This window comes from Lissotriton helveticus, chromosome 3_1 (assembly GCF_964261635.1).
Source record: "Lissotriton helveticus chromosome 3_1, aLisHel1.1, whole genome shotgun sequence".
Classification (NCBI taxonomy): domain Eukaryota; kingdom Metazoa; phylum Chordata; class Amphibia; order Caudata; family Salamandridae; genus Lissotriton; species Lissotriton helveticus.
In genome coordinates this window covers 654,731,279-654,756,893 of record NC_136061.1, presented here as the reverse complement: position 1 = coordinate 654,756,893, position 25,615 = coordinate 654,731,279, and the positions used below count along the sequence as shown (strand labels likewise).

Genomic DNA, 25,615 nt, shown 5'->3' with positions numbered 1-25,615 from the left:
CCACATCGCGGTGGTGTTGTCCGTCAGGACCTGAACCGACCGACCGCGAAGGGAAAGGAGGAAGGCCTTGAGCGCCAGACTTATTGCCCGCAATTCCAGAAGGTTGATGTGAAGCAACCTTTCCTCTGGAGACCAAAGACCCTTGATCTCCAGATCCCCCAGATGAGCACCCCACCCAAGAGTGGACGCATCCGTTATCACTGTGGCCACCGCTGGAGGCAGTTGAAAGGGCTTCCCTTGAGACAGGTTGCCTTCCACTCCCCACCAAGTCAGATCCGCTGCAGCATCTCTGGAGATCCTCACAGACTCCCTGAGATCTCCGTTGTGTTGATACCACTGCCTGCGGAGGCACCACTGGAGTGCCCTCATGTGCAGGCGTGCATGGTTGACCAACAGAATGCAGGAAGCCATCAGACCGAGCAGGCGAAGGACCTTCAGGACTGGAACGACCGCTCCATTGAAAAATAAAGGAATCAACTCCTGTATGTCGCGAATCCTTTGAGGAGGAGGGAATGCACGACACACAGTTGTGTCCAGTACTGCACCTATGAACAGGTTGCGCTGGGAGGGCACCAGGTGAGATTTGGGTACATTTATCAAAAAACCCAACCTGTGCAACAATTGAGTTGTCTCATGCAGATGATGGAGCACTATCTCTGGAGACTCTGCTTTGATCAGCCAGTCGTCCAGATAAGGGAATACCGAAATCCCTGACCTTCTGAGATGTGCATCCACCACAGCCATCACCTTGGTGAAGACTCGAGGCGCATTAGTAAGACCAAACGGAAGGACCGCAAACTGATAGTGCTGTGATCCCACCGTAAAACGGAGATACTTCTTGTGCGACTTCAGGATTGGGATGTGAAAATACGCATCCTGTAAGTCGAGCGACACCATCCAGTCTTCTTCCAGCAGAGCCTGAAGAACCTGAGCAAGGGTGAGCATCTTGAATTTCTCCTGCTTCAGATAAAAATTCAAGATCCTGAGATCCAGGATTGGACGAAGCCTGCCATCCTTCTTGGGTATCAGGAAATACCGGGAGTAGCATCCCTGACCCCTTTCCTGCTCTGGGACCACCTCTATCGCACCCTTTCTTAATAGAGTTTGAACTTCCTCCAGAAGAAGTAACAGATGTTCCTCTGAGCAATATCCCGGACAAGGAGGGTAATTGGGAGGAAATTCCCGAAAGGGAAGGGCATACCCATTTTCTACGAGATTGAGAACCCAAAGATCTGATGTAACCGATTCCCAATCCCGTAGAAAGTGGGTAAGCCGACCCCCCACCGGACCCACATGATCCTGAATGGCGGATCTAGGGCTGCTTTTCTGTGGCTGGGGGGTTGGAGGAGGTGGAGGAGGAAGAGGCTTGACGCCCTCGAGGACGTGCCCTTTGCTTTCCCCTGTACGACCTATACAAGGTATTTTGCTGCAGCTGTTGCTGTTGTTGCTGCTGCTGACCTTGTCTAAATGTACGAAAGGAAGAGCGACCAAAACCTCTGAATTTCCTGGTCGTAGAACCTCTGACCTGAAGACCAAGAGATCTAGCAGTCGCCCTGCTATCCTTGAACCTTTCCAAGGCCGTATCTGCCTTTTTGCCAAAGAGTCCTTCACCATCAAAAGGCAGATCCAACAAAGCAGACTGTACATCAGCAGAAAAATCAGAGGATTTTAACCAAGCTGAACGCCTTGTGGCAACTGCCGTGCCCATGATCCTTGCCACAGAATCCGCAGTATCGAGGCCACTCTGGATGACCTGACGAGCTGCCGCTTGAGTGTCAGATAAAACTTCCTCAAAGTCATTTCTGCAGTCTTCTGGAACCTTAGGGATCAATGTACGCATAGAGTCCATAAGTGCATGCACATACCTTCCCATAAGGCAAGTGGCATTTGTTGATTTTAATGCCATACTCGCAGAAGAAAAAGTCTTTTTGGCCACTTGATCTTGCTTTCTAGCTTCTTTGTCGCCAGGTACCTGTGGAAAAGCACCAACTGACTTCTTAGAACATGCCGCTTGAATCACCAAACTCTCAGGAGAAGGGTGAGACGACAAAAAGGCAGGATCTTCAGGAGCTACTCTATACCTCCTAGCCACACCTTTCGAAACAGCAGGAGCAGAAAGAGGCTTCTTCCACACTTCCATAATGGGTTCAGTCAAAGCATCATTAAACGGGAGTAAAGGTTCCACAGCAGAGCTTGGAGAATGAAGAACCTCAGTTAGTAAATTTGATTTAAATTCAACAGTAGGCAAAGTTAAACCTAAAAGACCCGCTGCCTTTTTCATAACCACATGATATGGCTGAACATCCTTAGAGGGTGCATCAGGGCCTGATGGTAAAACCCACTCTGGAGAAAATTCAAGACCACTCGCCTCTGCTAGGTCCTCGAAATAATTCTCATCCAGCTCACCTTCTTCCAAGTCGGAATGAAACTCACAATACCTCTGTTCTTCCAGGAGACGTTGAGCCTCTCTCCTAGACCTCTGCTTAACGCGGAGTGCAGCCGGATCCACTGTCGACTCCGACGGCGCCGGAGCCGACGTCGGAATCGAATCCGATGGCTTAGAAGGATGTCCCATAGATTTGCTTGGAGCGGGCGACGCCGGTGCTGGAGTCGTCGACTTCGGTCGAGCCGGCGTCGACATCGGCGTCGACCTCGGTGGAGCCTGGTACTGCCAGATCGTGGTCGGGGCTGGCATATACGGCATGAAAGGTGCCGGGGCATAGGAATGAGGTATACCCAAATTGAATGCCATTGGACCCATGGGACCCGAAGGCGCTCCAGAGGGGTACCATGACCTCGAGAAAACACCATACATAGCGTTGAGAAACGCCGAAGGGTCCTGACCTGGAGCTGGAAAAGGTGGATGCTCAGGTCGATCTCGAGGTAGATTCGAATCCGTTTCAATAACGGGAGTCGAAGCCTCCTCCTCAACAGGAACTCCACCGGCGTCTTCCGGAGTCGGAGATGGAGCCGGAGATGGAGCCGGAGATGGAGCCGGAGATGGAGCCAGAGATGGAGCTGGAGTCGGATCGGGAACCGGAGTCGGAGAATGAACTAGCGACTCCGAAGGCGAGGCCTCGCCTTCCTGATCCGATACTTGTGGAGGAATTACCTTTGATTTAATCTTCTTGGGTGATTTCGACCTCGAGTCAGACTTATCACCCGAATGACGTCGAGATTCATGTCTCCTCTTCTTATGCTTCTTATGAGACCTCGAAGCATGATCTGATGAAGACTTCGAAGCCAACGCCTCCCGAGACCTCGATCTCGACTACGACTTCTTCGAGTGGGATTTCGACGATTTTCTGACCTTATCGGCCTTCAGCTTAGCCACAAGAAGCTTAGACTCCCTTTCTCGCAGGGCCTTTGGATTCATCTTTTGACACGACGAACACCCATCCACGTCGTGGTCGGAGCTCAGACACCAAATACAGTCTTGATGTGGGTCCGTAACGGACATCATCTTCCCACATTCTCTACAGGGTTTAAAACCTGTTCAAGTTAGTTAGTTCAAGTTAAGTTTATTATGATTTGGCTCTCATTGAGGGCCACATAAAAAATACATACGTATTAACATAGCAATAATACATAAAAACAACATACGACAAAAGGAATAGCCACTGATTATCTGCAAGTAATGCAATCATCAACATCTCCCGGAATTTCATTAATAAATATCTAAAAACTCTTTAAAATATTTAAAAATTCTGGAACAGAACATTTCGTTAGGGGGGCAATAAAGTGCAAGGAAGAACATTTTTACATTCACAATTCCCAATTGTAAACAAATTGGTTTTATCCATTTTTGGCGCATGGGGCGCAATACCGGACAAATAAACAATACATGGTTAAGATCTTGAACAGCATTATTACATAAATTGCATAGAGGAGAAACCCCATACCATTTTGCTAAAAGTGGCTTAAGTGGAAGCAAATTATGACGTAAAAGGTACCATAATCTACGGACACCATGAGGAATATTCCAAATTAAATATTGTTGGGCTAGTTTTGGTGTGTAGGTTGTAACCAGGGCTTCCCTTTCTTTATACTTCTGTTGGGCAAGTATATCCGACTTGTAGCAAAGTTCCCAGGACATACTTTTTAACTTCAACTTTAACTCTAGTGGAGAAAGCAAGAATAACGTGCTTTCATCCAGTTCAAGCAGCGATACCGCTTTTCTAAAATTCTTTACCAGCTGCGATAACTCATTAAAGTTGCCCAATAATTCCTTTTTTAAGATTTCTCGTAAGGTGCCCGGTTTACCTCTAGCCAAGCAGGCTACCCATCTTACGAGGGCGGCCAACCCCTGAGCCCAACAACTTCGAAGTCCGAATTCCAGCCTGCATGAAGATGTAGAGCAGGCTGAATTAAATGAGGAGATTTTCCTTAGTACCTTTCCTTCCATTTTTTGCATGAAACCCCATTGTTTCAAGTCCACTAATTCCATTCCATAAAGGAGGGTTGCAGGAATTTTCGCTCGAAATACCTCCAAGCATAAGGAGAAATGCCTCTTCCCTGTAGCTTTATACAAAGAACATAATCCCCTACCATGGGCCATCGCTTTTCGAGAATTATGTTCGATGTGTGGCTTCTCACTAAGATTAGCAGATATTATTTTGCCTAAAAACATGTAGGTTTTAACTACCTCAAGTTTTTCTCCGCTAATTGTCCAATTATAGCTACTAGATCTGCTCTTCTTCTTTCCAAAGATGCACATAATTTTACTTTTAGAGCTATTAATTTTCATATAATGTGCATCAGCGAATTGATTCAATGCATGAAGACGATTAGAGAGACCTTTCGGGGTCAGATCTAAAACAAGTATGTCGTCCGCATACATTAGAATCGATATAGCTGTCCCTCCAAATTTCGGGGCTAATCCCTCACAAACTGCAACAGTAGTTGGTAAATCGGCCATATACAAGGAAAACAATATGGGTGCCAATATACACCCTTGTTTTAATCCGTTCAGGGAGGGGATAGATTGAGAAAGACCCCTTTCACCGCCTTGTAACACCTTACACTATGTGTTCACGTGTAGAGACTTAACTAAATCCAATAGGTATCCCGGCATACCCAATGCCGCCAACTTTCTCCACAACGTAGGACGGTCCACCTTGTCAAACGCTGTGGAGAAATCTATAAATGCTACGTATACGCCACCACCCCGGACACGAGCATATTTGTCCATGATTACCTGTAGCAATGTTAGATTATCTAGAGTTCCATGCTCTTTTCGAAATCCTGTCTGTTCCATAGGTATAATATTATTTAAATTTGCCCAATCTGTTATTGACACTAGTAAAAGTTTAGCAAAAATTTTCCCTATTGAGTCTAATAGCGCTATTAGACGATAATTAGAGGGATTGTCCCGATCACCTTTTTTAAAAATTGGGATTAGGATACTTCCCCGCCAAGAGTCGGGGACTGTTTGTGTTTTAAAACACGCCAGAAATACTGGAAGAAGAATCCTGCTCCAGGTAGTTACATCTTGCTTGATTATAGACATGGGCAATTCATCAGGTCCCATAGCCCCGGAAGAGCGCATGCTCTTTATTACGGTAGCTATGGATTGCTCAGTGGGGAGTTCCATTTTAAAATCACTATTTAGCCCTGGAACCCATGGGTCCCCCCCTGCACCATTAGGCGCATATAAGGTGGTCACAAATTGGGTCCAGACATCTTCCGTAATAACTATAGGAGTGGACGTTATTACAGATCCACATCCTTGCCTTATTATGGACCAGAAATCTCTAGAGTTTTTACAAGTTGATGCCTCTCTTAACTTGATCCATAAAATGTCTTCTTTTTCTCTTTTTAACTTGGATCTCAATCTTACCCTCCTTCTTTTTAATAGAGCTAACTGAGACTCATTTTCCCCTGATCTATTAAGGTATTGCTTCCTAACAAGTTTATTGATCTCATTATTTAACCTTAATAAGGGACTAGGAGAAAAATATTTCTTTTTGTGATTTCCTGTAATCCTAGCCATTGCGGTAACTATTTTAATGAGGTTTTCAAGAAAAAGGAATTCCCTACCTTGCCAGTAGTCAAGCTCCGATAGTAATTGGGTAAGGATGTTTTGTACATCCTTGCTATTAATAAATCCCCAATAACATCTATCTGTGTTACACTTAATAGAAAAACCTCTATTCTTTAAGGACCAAAGGCTAGTTTCAGGGGGTATTAATGAGACAGTTAAGTTGATAATTTTATGATCACTCAGGGGGGGTGTGAGATATCACTAAATCTTTAAGAAAAGAGAACATGTCAAAGTCTGTTATTACATAGTCCAAAATAGATTCTCCCCTAATGGAACCATGTGTATAATTTGCAGGGGTATCTGAAGGCATCCTGCCATTTATAATAATTCCCTCCAGGGAACTAAGTTCCCCGAGAAGAATCTTGCCTCTTTTATTAGTTTTTATTTTAATGGGCAGGAGGGCTTGAGGTATATTGTATACTTCTTCCTTTACTTTATTTCTAAACATATCTAAAGAAGTGTTAGACACTTTACAATTTAAGTCCCCCACCAATAGTAAATATGGGGGGTGATCCACCTCTAGTAGCTGTTTTACATAGGAAAACATACGTTTTAAAACTATCGTAAAATTATCTTCTGGAGGAATGTAGGCATTTAATATTATAAGCGAGGACCGTTGCGCAACGGAGTCCAGGTTAGAAATGGTTATGGATTGGAATAGGTTACTCTCGTCCTTGTAATGCGAGAATTGCCATTGTAGTGCATTTGATAACAAACAGGCAATTCCGCCTTTAGCATGGCCTTTTTTTGATGGAGTCGCAGGAGCCTCTAGGACGAAGTAATCATTCCCTCCATATGGAAGAGTTTTACACCATGTTTCCTTTTTTTTTTTAAATTTATTTTTATTGTTGCATCAGGCGGATCATGGGTGCAGGAGACAAAAACAACTCGGGGGAGCGTCAACATTCCGCTCTTCCCAAAATTCTGCAACTTTTCAATGTCAGGTACATAGCTTTCATCATGACGAACTTGTTTTCTATTTTCACCCCCAACTCCCTCCCACCCCCCTTAACTCCTGATAAAGGCAGCAACTGAGAAGCCTCTATCGAAGGCCCCTCTTCCCGCCCCCCCATTCCCCCCCCCCCCCTGCAGCATACCCCCCTTTTCCGCCACCTCCCTCGACCTCCGAGCCTCTCTCATCCTCTAAGTCTTGACATAGTACATAGGTAATCCAGCGATCCAAACCCTCCAGAAACAACTATGTTGGAATCAGCGACAAACGTGTCTCCCCGACTATCTCCCCTGCCACCCGCCCTTCTCCCCGGACAGTCCTACTCCAGTCCATGGTAGCGCCTCCACTTAGTCCATATTTTTCGAAATTTCCGAGGGCACCCTCTGGCTTTGTAGGTCACTCTTTCCGCTGCCATATACATATCTAAACCCCTCCTCCATTCCTCCAGGTTGGGTTTCCCAGGCGCCCCCCACATTCGTGCTATGTCTCTTTTTGCTACTACCAAAGCCAGCAGCAGGAAAATGAGTAGGTATCGTGTGATGTCTACTTCCGTCGACATGCCCAAAAGCGCCAGTTTGGGATCCCTAGGAATCTCCACCTCCAATATCATACTCAGTTCCCTGAATACCTCACCCCAATATTCCTGTATCACTGTGCAGCCCCAAATGATGTGGAAGAAATCGCCTGTCTGACGCTGGCATCGTATGCAAGAGGTGTCGGTCACCCTCCCCATCCGGGCAAGCCTCACTCTGTCGAAGTAGGCCCGGTGAAGGATCTTAAACTGTATGAGGCGAAGCCTCGATTTTATGGCCACTTCCCTCGGGTGCATGAGTGCTAGTTCCCAATCCAGGTCCTCCATCGTGCCCACATCTGCCTCCCACCTCTCCCTGAGTGTCCGCAAGTCTCCCAACATATTATTTGTCAGTGTTTTGTATGTCATAGATATTGCCCCCCTCTGTATCTGCTCCTGTAGTAATCGGCCCTCGAGTGGTGCAAACTGGGGTATGTCGGTAAGCGATATGTGCTGAGCTCCCCATGCATGTCTCAACTGCAAGTATTTATAGTACTGGGTGTTCTGGAGGCCAAAGTCCTGCCGTAGCTCCTGGAAGGTTTTAAGTTCCCCCTTTGCTATGACATCTCCCACCGTGGAGATGCCAATGTCATCCCACCTGTGGAACCCCTTCAGTTTATGTAGCTCTGTCAGCCACCTACACGACCATAGGGGTGTCTGTCGGGTGAGCCTTTCATGCCAGCCCATTCTAATTGTCGCTCTGCGCCACGCCGTAAGGGTGATCTTCGTCGCTGGTAGGAGCTGGCGGCCCCCTTTCCCTCCATACAAGAAGTGTAATACCGTCTTGTTGCCCCATTTGGATCTCTCTAAAGCATAGGTGGGATGGTCAGCCGGGGCGTGTAGCCAATCATTGATCGGGGCAAGGTGTTCTGCCCAGTAATAGGCCTCCAGATTAGGCAGCGAGATACCCCCACTGTATTGGTGGCGCTGCAGGGTCGTGAGTGCCACCCGGGACTGCTTCCCCAGCCACAAGAAAGAGCGAAGATCAGCATGGATTGTCCGCAGTGTCGCTTCTGGTAAGGGATAGTACTCATTTTGCAGGGCGTATAAAAACTTTGGTAACAGGATCATTTTATACAGGGCGGCTCTGCCTAACATGGTAAGCGGTAGCGGTCTCCATCTATCCATCTCCGCCTTTGCTGCCACCACTACCCTATTTACGTTGTCTGCGTATGAGCGCCGCCTATCCCTGGTGATTTCAAGTGACGTGCCAGGAGGTCCCCCGTCCGTTTGAAAAACTCCGCCGGGAAGCCATTAGGTCCCGGGGTTTTCCCTGGTTTCAGGACTGCCACTGCCTCCGTGATTTCTTCCAGGGATAGGTCGGCGTCCAGAGCCTCGCTATTTTCGGGGGTCAACTGCGGCACCTCCATACTACCCAGGAACGACTTTACCACCTCGCAATCTCCGAGGTCCCTAGCCTTGTAGAATTCTTCAAAATAGTTCGCAAAGGCCTCTGCTATCGCGACATCTGTTGATGCTCGTGCCGAACCCGGGAGCCCAATCCAATCAACCCATCTGGCCGCTTGCTCCCGCCTGCTCAGCCATGCCATGAGTTTCCCGGATTTGTCGCCTACATCATACAGGCGATGAAGGGTGGCCAGCGCCTGCGTGCGCGCTTCGTCCGTGAGCAGTTCCCTGTATAGCCGTTGAGTGTCTAGCAGAATCCGTAGATGTCCCTCCCCCTTCGTTCTGTGGTATTCAGCTTCTTGAGTCAAGATGTTTGCCTCTTCCTGCGCTATTTCCTCAGTGCGTTTCCTTCTGGCCTCCCCCACCCTGGAGCTGAAGCGGTCTCTCAACACGGTTTTCATGGCTTCCCATAGCGTAACTCCCGATTGCACCGACCCCTCGTTTTCCGCCACAAAGACTTTGATATCCGCTCTAATTCCCCTTAGAATCTCAGGAGTCTGGAGATCCCACGGCGACATACGCCACTGAGCCTTTCCACTCCCCCTACCACGTCCTATATGTACAAACAGCGGGGAATGGTCCGAGACACCCCTCGCCCTATATTCTGCCAAGTCCCCCGTCGAGAGTTCCTGTCTCGTAGTGAATATATAGTCCAATCTAAAAAATACCTTGTGGGCCCCTGAGTAAAAGGAGTAGGCTGCCTGCACAGGATGGAGCCACCGCCACACATCAGTGAGGCCAATCGTGTCCATTCTACGGGCCAAAGCAGTCACTGCCGCTACTGCGTGAGAGTCCCCAGATCTATCACTAGTCGTGCACATCACATCGTTGAAGTCCCCGCCCATAATCTGTATCGTGTCAGCCGTGGCTAGCAGTATGGTCGTGATCTCCTGCATCGTCCGGTTTTGTAATTTGGGTGGAGCATATACTGACAGCAGCGTGTACCTGCGCCTCCTCCATGTCCCCTGTACCCCTGCAAACGTGCCCTGCGGGTCCAACCATGTGCGTGTCACTGTGAATGGCGTCGTTTTCCTTATGAGTATTGCTGTGCCCCGTGAGCCCGTCGTGTATCCCGCGTGTGCTAAGACTGTGTACTGCCCACGTGCTAGAAAAGCACAATGGTTCCCCCTCAAATGTGTTTCCTGGAGGAATATGATGTCTGGTGCTATGCGTTTAATATATGCATTGACCAAGCCCCTCTTAATTTTGGAACCCAGGCCGTTTACATTCCAGGTTAGCGCCTTTACCCCAGCGCCATCCCGGCTAGGTTCAGCTAGTGTACCTGCCATTGCACTTCACACTGGCCACCGAATGCCCGACCCTGGGTCCAGGGTAGTAGCAAGGGTAAACTCTGCTGCTTCACTGATACCACCCCCCTCCCCCTCCCAACTCCCCAACTCCCCAACGTGAGGAAACAACAGTACCAACATTCCCCTCCCTCCCCCACCCCACCACCCTCCCCTTCTAGCTGCGCCCCAACATGGGACCAAACCATCCATGGGAGTAGGTCAGTCGCCCTCCCGCACATCCCTCCCCAGATTAAACTGTGTTCAGTTCAGACACCCAAGAAAGAAACTGTAGGGGGTGTGCCAACTTGCGTGCTCCTTTATGCCGAGCTGCTATCTCATCCGAGCTGCATGTTCCTGCCTTCAAGAATGTGAGTCCTGAGTGTCTATGGTCGGGTCTGGATCCGAGGAGCCTTGTTCCAATTGACGGATCTCCTTAACCAAGGGGTGTAGCGATTCGCCCAAGAGGTCCATATCTTCCTCGCCGGATGAGGGGCCTTCCGATCCCTCCACGTCATCCCCCTCGGAGCGTACCCCGTTCCTCAGACTGCTGAACCTCGAGCCCGCCACTGGGTCTTTGCCTGGGGATTCCGATCTGCCTCCCCTGTTGTTGGTCGATCCTCGGGTCCTATATGGCGTCGCCGCGTTCGTGTGTTGGGTCCTCCGTAACCTCCGTCGCTGCGGCTTCGGCCGCTCCCAGCTCGATCTTTCCCTCACCTTTCTGTCCATTGCGTCCCGACTGGCCGCCTCCCTACTGTTCAAGATAGGGCGCTCCTCCAACCACTGCCACGCGTCTTCCGGGTGGGCAAAAAAGATAGACTTGTCCTTATATATCACCTTCAGCTTGGCGGGGAAGAGGAGCATGTATTTAAGATTCAGGGACCTCAGTTTCGCCTTCACAGCGTCAAAGGAGCGGCGTTGTTTCGAGACCTCCTGGCTGTAATCCGGGAAGATCATTATTGTAGTGTTCTCAAGGCGGATCTCCCCCAGGGCCCTGGCCTCCCTCAGAATCAGGTCCCGGTCGGCAAAGTTCAAGAAGCGCGCTATAACTGGCCTGGGTCTCGCGCCCTCAGGTGGCTTGGCCAGAAGCGCCCTATGTGCTCTTTCAATAATAAAGCATGTAGAAAATGGCGCCTCGGGGAAAGTAGCTTTCAGCCAGGTCAGGAGGAAGGCGGCCATGTCCTTTTCCTCAATCCCCTCCCTAAAACCTACAAAGCGGAGGTTGTTGCGCCTGGACCTGTTCTCAGCATCGTCCACCTTCCATTGGAGGTGACGGTGCGCAACCTGTAGCTCTGCCATGTCTTTCTTGAGCGTAGTGATCGCCTCCCCGTCCTCCTTCACTTTGTCTTCCACTACCGTTACTCTTTCGGTCAGGTTCCGGAAGTCCTGGCGCAGCAGCGTCACCTCGGCCCCAACCTCGCCAATCTTGGTCTCTAGGGCAGATCGCGATGCCTGGATGTCCGTTCTGGACGCTTGGATGGCCTCCAGTAGCATGGCCGTGTCGGTGCGGGGGCCTGGATGGTCTGCCATGGACCGTGGCGCCGCGAAATTGTCCATAGGTCCCTGGCGCGGGGGTTTGGGTACCGGGTCTTTCTTCCCCATCCCCTCACCGTACAGCCGCCCAAGAGAAAATGCCGAGATCCCTGCTTCTGTATGGGAGCGCCGGTCAGTGTGTGAGCCGCCGGATGACGAGAGCGTGGGTCACTGCCTCCGCGTCTCCCCTCGTCCAATAGTCCCCCAGGCCCTGGGTCTCTCCGCTCGTTTCACCTGCAGGATGTCCGTTACAAGATCAGCCCCCTCTCCTGTGGGCCATAGTCTCGCCGCCCTCCGTGAGCCGTCTCCGCCACATCGCTGCTGATCCCAGCGCCCCGGACCACTCCACCATCAAGGTGGCTCCAGCCGATGTCTCAGGAGGGGGGGAGGGGGGGGGGGAGGGACCGCCGCAGGCCGCGGCGCCCGTGGAAATGGGTTGGTGCTCCGACGAGGGTCGTCACCCTCACTCCCTCCGCTAACCGTGTGTGTCTGGTCCGCCGCCCTCAGTGGTGCGCCTCAGCAGGAGCCGGGTGTCTACTCCCGTCGCTCTACCTCCCGCCGGCGGCCATCTTGGTGCAGGTTACCGATCACCTCGCGTATACCTCCAGCTCCCCACCGCAGGCTCTCGGTCCCCCCTGACTGTGTGGAGGTCTCCGGATTCACCTGGCGGAGGGCGCCGGCTGTGTATCCGCCGGTCGTGGCTCTAGGCAACCCGGGGTCCCTTCTCTCTCGCGGCCGCCATCATGTCCGCCGTCCCCTCGCCGTCTTCTTCCTCGGACGCGATCCACAGGCTCCGGAGGGCTGAGACTTCCCAGGCTACTCGCTCCCGATCTCGGAGTATGGGAGTTATACTCTGGCAGCGTTGCAAGGTCGGTTTTGACGGATTTCAGGCGGATTACGGGGCAGCTCGGCCGGAGCTCCGGTGCGGCACGTCTAGTCAGCCATGCTGCTGGCCACGCCCCCCTTACACCATGTTTCCTGAATACATACTACATCTGCATTCAAGGAGAGAAGAAAATCAAATTTCTCAGGGCAATTAGACAAACCAGCGGCATTCCAAGAGACAATTTTTAAACAAGTGTTAAAGATGCGAAAATGGTCGTGGGTTTCTCGAGGTGGTATTTGAGAGAACTCCTGGTAACCAGTTCCACATTGAATTGTCTTCAGTTAGAGGAATATCTGTGCTACCAGGTAATGGAAGTACCTGGGAAACCATTCGTTTACCTCTGGAGAGCCAAATTTTTAGATCGTTATTACACATAGGAAGATCATCCTGTCCAGAGGTCAACTTTGTGCTTCTTTCGGTAGAAGAAAGACACAAATTATTATTAACAAAGGGTAGCACGTCAATTCCTCTACATTGAAAGGCTTCGGCTTGTTGAAGAACTAAATTAGCAATTATTTTAGAGTAAAACTTTACCCTTGTTCGTTGCCCATTTATAGATCTTATTGGGAGAACTAAATCAATGTCATTTGTTAAAACCAACTTTAAGCTTTCTATCTCTTTAAAGCAGTTGAGTAGCCAGGATCTATTCATTTTTAGATCAGAATCAAATAATGGGAGAAAATCCAATGACAGAGTATCCACATGTAAAATAGGGCTTTTTGCTGATTGAGGTATTGAATTCCTAACTACCTCCGTCTGAGGCCGAAAGATAGGTGCAGTTGGATTAAATACTCTTGTTACTATCGGCGAATGAATAATATCATCGGTACTTATAGGTTGGGGAGCAGGAACATTTACTAATGGACATGGAACCACCCTCTTCACAGTTGCTTCAACCGGGGTGCTCCCACATTCATCATTTATGATACCTTCAATTTCCACTTTACCAGAGATATCTGAAGGTGGGTTATACCCACTTTCTATAAGACCAGGCAATTCCGATATTGTATGCTTTTGAAAAATAATTTGTCTGGGTCTTTTCTTTTTATATTTACGTATCAGTTTCCTATTTTTCCCTCTTGATTTTACTTTAGCAGCTCTGGTAGTCCCCGCGGGACCTTCTGGCTCCCTTTTATCTTGTACAAAAATAGGAAAAAGCTCATGACCCCCCATTTGAGGCTCTTCAATCACATTTTCTTCCTGCTCAATCAACATTGGTTCAGTTCTCTGAAGCAAGGGAGATGAAGAAGGTCGATTAGGGGACTTATAGATATCCGCCTCTATAGGCGATCCCAAAGGGGCATTTCCCCTCACCTCAGTAGTGTTATCAACATCTTTTTGGACAACAAGAACAGGATTAGGAGAAGTAATCAGAGGATTAATCACATTTTCAACATTTTTCACATTTTGTGCCAACAGTGCCTGCAATATCTCAGTAACCGAAGACAAGATACAATCAGAGTTTACAGCAAATTTACCCATTAAAAGTAATATGGAAGACAGAATTTGCTCAAGGGCTATGAGTGACTCAGAAATAGGTTTATCATTTTTTGGGTAGCTGGATGATGTAAAAGCGCAAATCCCCGATAAATTAAATTGCGGAGATTGTACAGCACTCTGCGTAGAAAGATTATCTATGGATTTAATAGAGGGCGTGCTGCTATATAGTAGCAGACCAGATGGTGTTTCTCCACTAGGAGTTTTATTAGCCGCTAAATGGGATAAAGATGTCTTATCTACATATCGACCGCAGAGTTCCAAGTCAATGCTGGTAGCTATTGAAACATCACCCTTATCTTCTTCCAAATTATCATTTCCCTTGAGAATATTATGGCCCAAAGTTTGCGATGTTATTAACAGAGGATCAGCGTCAGCCACATATACTGGACATGTAGGGAGGTTTACCTCACTTGACTGACTCAATGACCTTTTTGTTTCCACCATAGGATCCAACTGACAGACTCCCTCCACATTAGGACAAAGTTCCAACTGTGGTAATTGATCAATATCAAATTTCCTAGGAGCTTCTAGGGATTTATTCAGGCTTTTCTCCCAGATTTGTACCAGTTGCATCTGACCTTTCATGATATCACTGGTGACGTGCTTTTTCCTCAAATGAATAGGACCGGGTATTGTACCAGGTTTCTCCATTACAACTTTCCCGGAACGCAATTTCTTTGCCTCCATAGTGCCGGAAAAGAATCTGGTCCTACAGCAAGATTCCCAGTCTTAAAAATGAAACACAGTTTAATATAATATGAGTTCACAGGGGATGAAAACGAGAGACAAACTTGCCGAAAAAGTACTTTGTGGCTATAATCCTATCGGCGTATTAGCATACCCTTAAGGTGTAGTAAAACAGGCAGCAATCAAAGAAGAAATTGAAATCAAAATACCAGGGCCCAGCCCGGCCTACCTCGGCCACTGAGGGCCACAGAGGGCCCGCCCTTTGCCCGGGCTTAGCCCGGCGTCGCCCGCGCGCGTCCCGCGAGGCGCGCTGCCTCAGCGCAATTTGTTCCAGCTGAGGGGGGCGTGGCAGGGAGGTTCTCTGAGCCCAGCTGGCTTATGGGCGTTGGTGTTCCCTGGCCTCCTGGACGGCCAACAAGCCCTCAACAGCGAGTGTTTCCCGCGGAGCGGGAAACGCGAGCGGTGGGTCACAAGCGCTGGCAGATAGCGCTGCAAATATCAATTGAACACAGGCGCTTCCAGATTGCGCTTCAGGGTTCACAGGAGCCTTGCAAGTTCAGGCCACGCAGCGAAGGGTCAATTTTTCAGAGGCTTGGCAGTCGGCTTCAGCAGCAAACAAAAAAGAATTCCGCTCTTCAGCGCTGCCTCAGCGCAATTTGTTCCAGCTGAGGGGGGCGTGGCAGGGAGGTTCTCTGAGCCCAGCTGGCTTATGGGCGTTGGTGTTCCCTGGCCTCCTGGACGGCCAACAAGCCCTCAACAGCGAGTGTTTCCCGCGGAGCGGGAAACGCGAGCGGTGGGTCACAAGCGCTGGCAGATAGCGCTGCAAATATCAATTGAACACAGGCGCTTCCAGATTGCGCTTCAGGGTTCACAGGAGCCTTGCAAGTTCAGGCCACGCAGCGAAGGGTCAATTTTTCAGAGGCTTGGCAGTCGGCTCTTTGGTATTTCCTTCTTCAAACCGGTTAAGTCGCCATGTTGACTCTTTTCAGTCATGTGCTCTGTTATTTTCTGCTCCTACTTCCTGGTTTAAAACCTGTCTTCTTCGACGACATAATAACCGAACAAAGAGGTCAGAGAAAGGAGAATTGAAGAAATACAGTAACAGAGTTACTAGAAGCTACAGAGTATCCCGAAACCGTTAGCGTCGACGACGCGGAAAAAAGGGAACTGATGTCATCACGCCGGCGTGGGCCTATTGTAAGCGTCGGTGACGTCAGCGGAGTCGCGAGCGATGTCGTGTCTCTATGAAGTCCGAGTCCACGTCGGCGCGAGGCTACAAAAAGAATTTCCGAATGTTGCTGACGCAAGGGTGAGGAATCCACACGGCAGATGTATCTATCAGAAAGTGCATTTACCCCAAAAATACTGGACAATCCAGTCTAGATGGTCACCTTCAACTGGAGCTGCAAGTATACCAGTGCTACCGTACTGTGAACACCTTATGACACATGCCCCATTAACATCATTTGAATATTTTCCAGCATTATAACTTCAAACGCCTTCAGTCCCATTCCAAAGCTAGCACCAACTGAACACTGCATATTCAATCCAAGAGTGGCAATCTTTTGAATACCTCCACCACATTGCGAACACTATCTTTAAATGCCTCCAGGTCCCATCACAATACTAGCTTCCTATTGAACACTGTAGAAAAGTGCTCCTTTTTGCAAGGTTTCCCCCCACTTTTTGCCAGATGTTTGATATTTCATGACTACATGTGCCCTGGGTTCCTGCTAATCAGGTACCCAGGGTCTTTGCTCTTTCCCCACAAACTGAACCGTCCCTCCCACATTGGCACTCCTCTGGCCTACATAGGAGTCCTATGTAAAAGGTGACAGGGGAACCAAGGGCCTTGTAGCCAGAGAAAGTCTCTTAGGGCTGAAGCATATACTTTGCTACCCTCAGGCTCCTCCCCTGACCCATGCACACTACCAGTGCAGTCTGTGTGCCATCGGGAGACCCTAGAACTACAAGTCGGCATGGCACATCTGTGTGCCATGCCAACCAAAACACTGCCTGTGGCATAGGTCAGTCTCCCCTCTAGCAGTCTTTACAGCCCTAAGCCAGGGAGCACTATACCACAGGTGAGGGTACAGTGGCATGAGCCATGGGTACCTACAGTACCTGTGCCATACACAGGTATTGTAAGTGCAGTGAAGCCATTTTAAATCATGGACTAGGAGTTTGGCACCTTGAACTCCACAACACCCTATGGCTTTACTGAATACTGAGAAGTTTGTTATCAAACTTCTTAGCCCCTTAAACCCACAGATGACAGTGTTAGATGTTATAACAAATGAACTCAGATGGCTTCTTAGAGATGACCACTGAAAAACCACCAAACTCTAGTGTCATGGCCGAGTGGCTGCTCGCCAGCTGCCACCCCCAGACATGTTTCTGGACACTTGGGTCGAGGGCCTCCTGCTCTCGGGGTCCTGAAACAAAGTACATCCTGGGCTGAGGTGCCAAGCCTCCTCCCCCAGATCGGATAGGGTCCACGAAGGGGAAGCTTCAAAGGCATGCTGCCTTTGTTAGCAGACCCTGCCTTTTGCTGCTCCCAGCAACTGGCCCCCACCGGTTGTAAACCCCCACTTTGGGAGGGAGAATCGTCGGGAAACCCAAGATATGGGTAGAGGTGTGCACACCTTTGCCAACTCCACCCTTCAGGTGAAGGAGGCAAGGCAAAGCGCAACTCTCAGTCCTCACCATCTTGAAGATGGGGGGGACCCAGGAAACCAGAGAGAGTCTTAATAGAAAACCAGAGAGTGGCATAATAGGCAGTGTACCCACCCCAACTGTCTTAGCCCCAGCCCTACCGGCCTGTCCCGACATCAACCCGCTTCCAGTGGAATCTCGGTATGTCCAGCTACTCCCCAGAACCAGGAGGTCTTGCCCTGCAAAGACACTGTCTCCCATGAGCACCAGACTTGCTCAAGCACCAGACTTGCTCAAGCACCAGACTTGCTCAAGCACCAGACTTGCTCAAGCACCAGACTTGCTCAAGCACCAGACTTGCTCAAGCACCAGACTTGCTCAAGCACCAGACTTGCTCAAGAACCAGACTTGCTCAAGAACCAGACTCTGGCTCCGGCCGAATCCGCGAGTCTGCACCACTATGCACCAGATGCCCATGGCCCAAGTTCGAGTGGTCCAACTCTACAAGAATGTCCCCCGAGCGAACCAGACCTAGGATTTAATCCCTGACCTACCTCAAGGCTCCTGACGAAACCTGCAGCCTCTAACTCGAGGGTCCCTAGCCCGCGACCGCAGGTGGTAAGGAAACAAGACACCTAAAGACATCCCTGCACCCGACTTCCCACAGCCTTGGGTAGCCCAACAGACAGTGTCCAGGCATCCCTCAGCATCCCAACTTACCTCTCCAACCAGTGGTCGCCTCCAGGAAGTCTCCCTGCCTGAACCTGCAGTCTTTGTTCCGACCAGAGATCTTTCATTGGAAACAAGGCACCGAACGCCAACACAGCACCCTGCACCATGCCCCTGTGCCTCTGTGGGTGCACCTTGTGTGCTAACTCGGATCACCCTTTGCCCTGAGCTTAACCCTAAGGAGCTTTTCTCCCACAATCCAGTGCCTTGCCCGAGAGCAACCACCAACCGACGGCCCCATAGGCTAACATTGGGCCTCAGCAATCTGCACCCGGCCGCCCCAGTGCCGCTGAGGGTGCTCTTTGAGTGCATACAGAGACTCAATTCTCAAAACCGATTGCTTACTTGCAAACTGATCACCATATTTACTTCCATAGGATTGCATTGACTGTTTTTCCTCTGAAAAAGTTCTAAGTGTTGGGTTGTGTTTGTATGGAAACCCAAGCAACTGTGCTTTAATGTCAAAGTGTTTTCATTACATTTGTCAAGGAAATGTCCCAGTGTGATATCTAGGCATACCACACTGAGTAGAAAAAGTAATCTAAAAAGTACTCTAAAAAGTACTCAAAGTGATTACAAATATCAACTGTGTTTAACTGTTTTACAAACCTACAACAAAGTCAATTTCATCCAGCTTGCATATTCTTATAAACCGGTTTTGAAAATAACAATTTTACTTACCTGTACCAAGTCCTGCTTGGTTCTAAAAATAAAATACAACTAAAATATTGGTTTATACAAACAATTGGTCTGAGTTTAGCCTTTGAGTGTGTGACATAATTTCTTGCCTGCGTTTGTACAATAAATGCTTAACACCACCATCTGATAAAGCCTTACTGCTCGCCCAACATTACACAAATAGAGAGTAAGGTGTTATCTACTTTTAACTCTGCAAGTCTTTGGGGATCCACTGTGCACACTATACCTTACCAGGGTATAGTATATACAGAGCCATCTTCCTACAAACACCACCTTCACGGTTATATTAATGACATCCTATGAACGCTTTATGTCCACCATAAAGTTCCAAGCCTTTGAAGATCTCCAAAAGCATCCCAACACTGATCTTTCAACTTCGGACTCACCTGAGCACAAGCAATCAAGTGAATGCCTCCTGTTCAACTCAGACACTTACACCCTTTCAACTCATCCTGTGGCATCAAACAACTGGCACCTTTCGCATAATTCTAAGACAACAGCCGTATAGGAGACTTGTGTATCAACACTAGCCCCAATACACCAACTTCTGGTCTAACTCTTGGACTCTTTGAAAGTCCCCTTTAGGTAAACAGTTTCCGACGAGCAGACTCACATTAATAAAGGGGGAAGGATGTTGCAGTTCAAGACGTAGTCTCTGCACACAGAGCTGTCACCAGCAATGTTTCCAAGCGCCCACACGGCCTAGGACATGAAACAAAGCAAAGATGGTAAATAGCAAACAGAGGAAAGGGATTCTCAGATATACACCCACTAAGTGATAAAGCAGGTACAAGCACTGACTGTAGGGGGTTGTCAGTTCTGCTTTGTGACATCTACACATATGCACAATTAAACCCTTTGAATGCTACAACAGCTGCCAGTCTGCGCCCCACAGTGTAGTAACGAACACAGATGCCTACATATCAGTTTGTTTCCTTTGGATTGAAGCCCTAATGAGTGCAGTGGTACAATCAGCAGGCCGCATATCTCTGCGCATCTAAAGGAGTCTTGTTTAAAATACATCACAAGAGCAGGGCCAGGAAGAATGTGGAAAGAAGGAGGACAGACAGAGGAAAGCAAGGGAGTCAAATGAAAGGGGAGGTTGAAGAAAGAGAGAGAAAGGAGGATTTTGGGATGAATCAAGATTCAGATTTAATGACTCTTTAGGTAGATGACTCAGTACTAAAGAAACAAAGAAAGGTTGAATGAAAAGCAGAGAATGTGAAGTCTGCACAAAATCGGAGAAAAATCACAAGAAAGAAGGACAGGACAGTGCACGAACTGACCAATTATGACAGAAAGACTGGAAAGTAGCAGCACAGAAATAGAGAGGCCTAAGCTAAGGGATTGAAAATTAAGGTGGGTGGAAAACAAGAGGCAAGTGCAAATACGAGAAAAATGGTCCTTAAATAATTGCCCTTCTATCCCTAAAAAGTACAAAAATCCTATCTAAAAACAACATTTAAAACACAGCTGGCACTGTACCTGCATATCAGACTTTTACAAGCTAAAATGGTGCTAGAATCAAGGTCTATACAGGCTAGCATTGTGCCAGGATACAGGGTTTTGCTAGCAAACTAATAATGAGGGCAGATTCCGACCCATACAAAATAAATCTGCAGAATGATGTAGGACTACAAAAAGTAACTATACACCGAGAGTCGGGTTTGAACAATCCAACAGTATGCCAAGATTCAGGACTGAATAATCTAACACCACCAACACCAACACTGTATATGTTATCACTCTAAGATTAAGCAATCTAAATGCTAATGGTGTACTATGGTTCAGTGAAGTATATGACAACACTGCACCAGTCTTCATGTATGAAGAAGATAATGTTTCAACAGCATTTCAGTGGCACAAGATAAGTTAGCCAAGATTTACGCCTATACATCTTGACACTGCACCAGGAATCCAGTCTGTACAAGCTAATACTGAATCAGGTCTCAGATTTGCATAACTTGAGAAAAATATAACATTTCATAAATATGCTGGTGGCACTCTTGTAGAGTTTTCATTCTCAAAGAATCTAAAGAGCGACCAAGTGAAGCAGAAGACTTTCTTATAAGGCAATGGTTGGATGACAGGTGGCAAACCACAATGAGGTATATTAAAGATGATCAGAATCAGCAATCCCATTAGTGGATCAATAATACTAAAACCTAAAACTACACTAATTAATACTTACAAATAATAAAATGAGCCTGCCTCAGTTGTCAGGAGAAAAAAACTTCAGCATGCACAAATATATGGTACAAGTTGGGCTATTCTAGCACATTAGTGATTGGAACAAGCAGGAAAAACATATAAAAAAAGGAAAGTGCATCCATGAATATCCAACCCCAAAGAACATGTCTCCCTAATGAAAGTGCATTAGTTTCCATTAGAAGCTCAAATAAAATTTTAAATCCCATTACCCACAAATCCATTCACCGTAATGACACAGGACACTTGAAAAGAGGCTACTATGGGTTTGCAGATCAAAGAAATTAAGATGAATCAAAAAAGTGATAGCACTCTTCCTAACTAAGAAAAGAAGATCTTTTGCCAAGCATTCATGCATGCTGTGCAATAAACTCCTGCATGTGCAACACTTAAATAAACAGCTTCGGTCATTTTAGAAAAACTTAAAAATACTATTCGTTTAAGAAGCATTGATGACTGTCAGCACTTAAATAATGCCTTCCAACTACTGGTGCTTTATTAACACTAAACAGAAATAGAATGATCTACCAGTACCAGGACTGTACATACCCAACACTGCACCAACATGCTACAACATATATGCAATCAGTGTCACAAAATTCAGGTTTGACCAGGTTAATGCTGTAACAGTACTTAGGTCTGTTGAGGTTAATATTGTTTCAGGATTCAGGTACACACTGGCTAGGCTAATACTGGGCAAGATTCAAACCTGTGTAGAATATCACTGCAGCAGGATTCAGGTCAGTTAAAGCCAACGTTAAGCCTGGATAGAGATCTTCCCAAAATAATAGGATGCTCTAAGTGCACATTTTCTTTACTCACCCATTCTTTTTATTACCTGCTCTTGGACATCCTCAAAGTCAGAGTTTAAGAGCTCTATGAAGATCGGGACCGCACCAGCCTCAATTACTATTTTGGTTTGTTGAGAGGTTCCAGATGCTATGTTAGTCAGTGCCCAGGCAGCCTCAAACTACAAGAAAATTAAACAAAGGATCACTAACAATTTAAAATGTACCACTGTTCCAATAGAAAATAGAAGCAGCATTGGTTAAGCAATTGTTGTATATCCAACAATACAGTACTGGGTAAATGATTATTGAACATACAATTCAAGAACATAAGTTGTCACTGCCTAAGGGTAACCCAAGAACTCCCAGCCATATGGCCTTGTCTCTTGACAGTTGGAATATATTTATATTAGAGCACACAAAACAGTTTAAACTCTAATCAAATAGTCAACAAGTATGTATTCCTTAGTTAAGCACTGAATGCCGATTACTGGGAAGACATGTTTCTTCCGTTAAGGAGGTGAAAAAACATACATAATACAGCCAACCCATGTATCATCCTATGTACTTTCTCAAGGTTGCAATCAAGATGGAATCATGATTGCTTAATGTGTGCAAAAAAAACAATAATGCAAGTTACGTAGTAAGGAGACAGTTACATATTTCAGCACTTAATTGATCAGTATCCAGTGACTTCAAGAAACCATATTTAAAGCCCTTCAAGGAACCTTAACAGACTAAAGAGCGTGTAATTCTATATACAGCTAAGATAGAGGAGAAAGAAAAAATATCTTTAAGGTGGATGGAAATACCTCATGTTGAAATGTTTTGAGCACAGAAGAACAAGTTACTTACCTTCGGTAACGTTTATTCTGGTGGATACAGTATCTGCCTGTGGATTCCTCACCTTGTGAATATCCCCTGCGCAGCAGCCATTCGGAATTTTTAGTAGCTCTCCACGCCGGCGTAGTCATGGATGACGTCACAGAGGGTACGACTCCGCTCGCGACCCCGCTGACGTCACTGGATCCATAATAGGGCCCCGTCGGCGTCATGACGTCAGTTCCGCCCCTTTTTTCCGTGCCCCCGAGGCACATGGACGGACCGACATAAACAAGTGTAGTATACAAAGTACACAGTATTTGAACCAACACACAGTGTGAAGACAACTCAAAAGGAAAATAGAATTAAACATTTCCAATGGAAAATACAACATACCTACTTGTAGGTATAGAAAAGTGGACAACGGGGAGGCGGGTGGGCATGTGAGGAATCCAGAGGCAGATACTGTATCCACCAGAAAAAGCATTACCGAAGGTAAGTAACTTGTTCTTCCGATAGATACATCTGCCAGTGGATTCCTCACCTTGTGAATAGATTCCCACAGCAGTCCCCACTCCCGGAGGAGGGTGTCCACTCTTCTATACCAGAAAATCTTGGAGGACAGAATGAGCAAAGTGGCCGTCCCTCCTCACTTCGGAATCCAAGCAGTAATGCTTCGCGAAAGTGTGGAGGGATGCCCAAGTTGCCGCTCTGCAAATGTCCTCTACAGGAACACCCCTAGACAAAGCAGATGTAGAAGACTTTGCTCTAGTAGAGTGAGCTCTTATACCCTCTGGAGGCTCCTTACCAGCCAGTGCATAGCAGATCTTAATGCACAAGATAATCCATCTTGAAAGTGTGCGCATGTGCACCGCTCTTCCTTTCCTGCAGCCAGCAAATCCAACAAAGAGCTGGTCGTCCACACGATAGTCTTTAGTCCTATCGAGATAAAAGCTCACCGCCCTCTTAGGGTCGAGACGGTGAAGCCGCTCCTCCTCCTTGGAAGGGTGATGGGGAGGATAGAAGGTAGGAAGGGTAATAGACTGCCCTAGATGTAAAGGAGTCACCACCTTAGGCAGAAAAGCAGCCCTGGTCCTGAGTACCATTCTTTCAGCATGAATGGTCAGGAATGGGGGTTTCGAACTAAGAGCTTGAAGCTCACTTACCCTCCTTGCCGAGGTAATTGCAACAAGAAAAACTGTCTTAAAGGACAGTAGCCTCATGTGACACTTGTGCAAAGGTTCAAAGGGTGAACCCATCAAGTAGGTCAACACAAGAGTGTTTACCTACATTGAGGCACAATAAAAGGAGTAGGAGGGAATATGTTGGTAAGACCCTTAAGGAAACGTAAAACAATAGGTGACTTAAACAAAGACGGCTGGTCCGGCAAACAAAAGAATGCCGACAAGGCAGATAAATAACCTTTTACAGTAGCCACAGCAAAACCCTGCTGGGCCAAAGAAAGAGCAAATTGAAGAATATTGGACAAACAAGCTCTTAAGGGGTCAATAGATTTCTCCCCACACCAGGAAACAAATTTAGACCATCTATAAGAATAAATTGACTTGGTGGAAAGCCGCCTGGCAGAAAGAATAACATCCACCACATCAGGTGGGAGAGAAAAAGAATTCAGGTTGCCCTGTTCAATCTCCAGGCTTGAAGGTGTAAGCTCTGGAGGTGTAGAACCTGCCCCTCCATCTGAGAGAGGAGATCTGCCCTGAAAGGGAGACGGAGCGGCGGGCACGAGGAGAGGTGGAGAAGATCTGTGTACCACACCCTTCTTGGCCAATTCGGTGCGATCAATATGACTTGGGCCCGGTGTTGGCGAATCTTCCTCAGAACCCAAGGAATCAAGGGTATGGGAGGAAATGCGTAAAGGAGTTGCGAGCCCCAACTCAACTGAAACGCATCCCCCAAAGCTCCCTGCATCTGAAACTGGAGACTGCAGAATGACGGACAGTGAGCGTTCTCGTGGGTGGCAAACCGGTCCACCTGAGGAGTTCCCCACATCCGAAAGACGTGACGAACCACCTCTGGATGAAGCCTCCACTCGTGGTCGGCTGAGAACTGCCGACAGACGGTCTGCACGCACGTTCAGAACTCCGGCCAGATGATTTGCCATCAGACAAATCTGATGGTCCTGAACCCAGGACCAGAGACGCAGAGCCTCTCTGCAAAGACACTGCGACCCTACTCCTCCCTGCTTGTTGACATAGCACATCGGGGTAGGGTTGTCTGTAAGGACCTGAACCGACGGACCGCGAAGGGAAGGGAGGAAGACCTTGAGCGCCAGACGAAGCAACCTTTCCTCTGGAGACCAAAGACCCTCGATCTCTAGATCCCACAGATTAGCACCCCACCCTAGAGTGGATGCATCCGTTATCACTGTGGCAACCGATGGAGGAAGATGGAAAGGTTTTCCTTGAGACAGATTACCTTCCACACTTCACCAAGACAGATCCGCTGCCGCTTCTCTGGAGATCCTCACTGACTCCCTGAGATCTATGTTGTGCTGATACCACTGCCTGCGGAGGCACTACTGGAGTGCCAGCGTGCATGGTTGACCAACAGAATGTAGGAAGCTATCAGACCGAGCAGACTAAGGACCTTCAGGACTGGAAAGACCGCTCCATTGTAAAACAAGGGAATCATTTTCTGAATGTTGAGAATCCTTTGAGGCGGAGGGAATGCTCGACAGACAGTAGTGACCAGTACTGCCCCTATAAACAGGTTGCGCTGTGAGGGCACCAGGTGAGATTTGGGTACATTTATCAAAACCCCCAACCTGTTTAACAACTGGGTTGTCACTTGCAGATGATGACAAACCCTCTCTGGCGACTCCGCTTTGA

The 25,615-nt window shown here is 47.8% G+C and overlaps 1 protein-coding gene across 2 annotated transcripts in view; it reads right to left on the bottom strand.

Annotated features, from left to right (window-relative positions):
• Positions 1–25,615, bottom strand: part of KPNA6 (karyopherin subunit alpha 6) — a 685,221-nt gene that overhangs the window by 204,659 nt on the left and 454,947 nt on the right. For both annotated transcript variants that reach the window (XM_078680680.1, XM_078680679.1), the window contains exons 6-7: positions 21,995–22,126; positions 19,562–19,650 (exon numbers count right to left, since the gene is read on the bottom strand). In XM_078680680.1, coding sequence (XP_078536806.1) covers positions 19,562–19,650; positions 21,995–22,126 — 221 coding nt within the window. The remainder of the gene's footprint in view (positions 1–19,561; positions 19,651–21,994; positions 22,127–25,615) is intronic.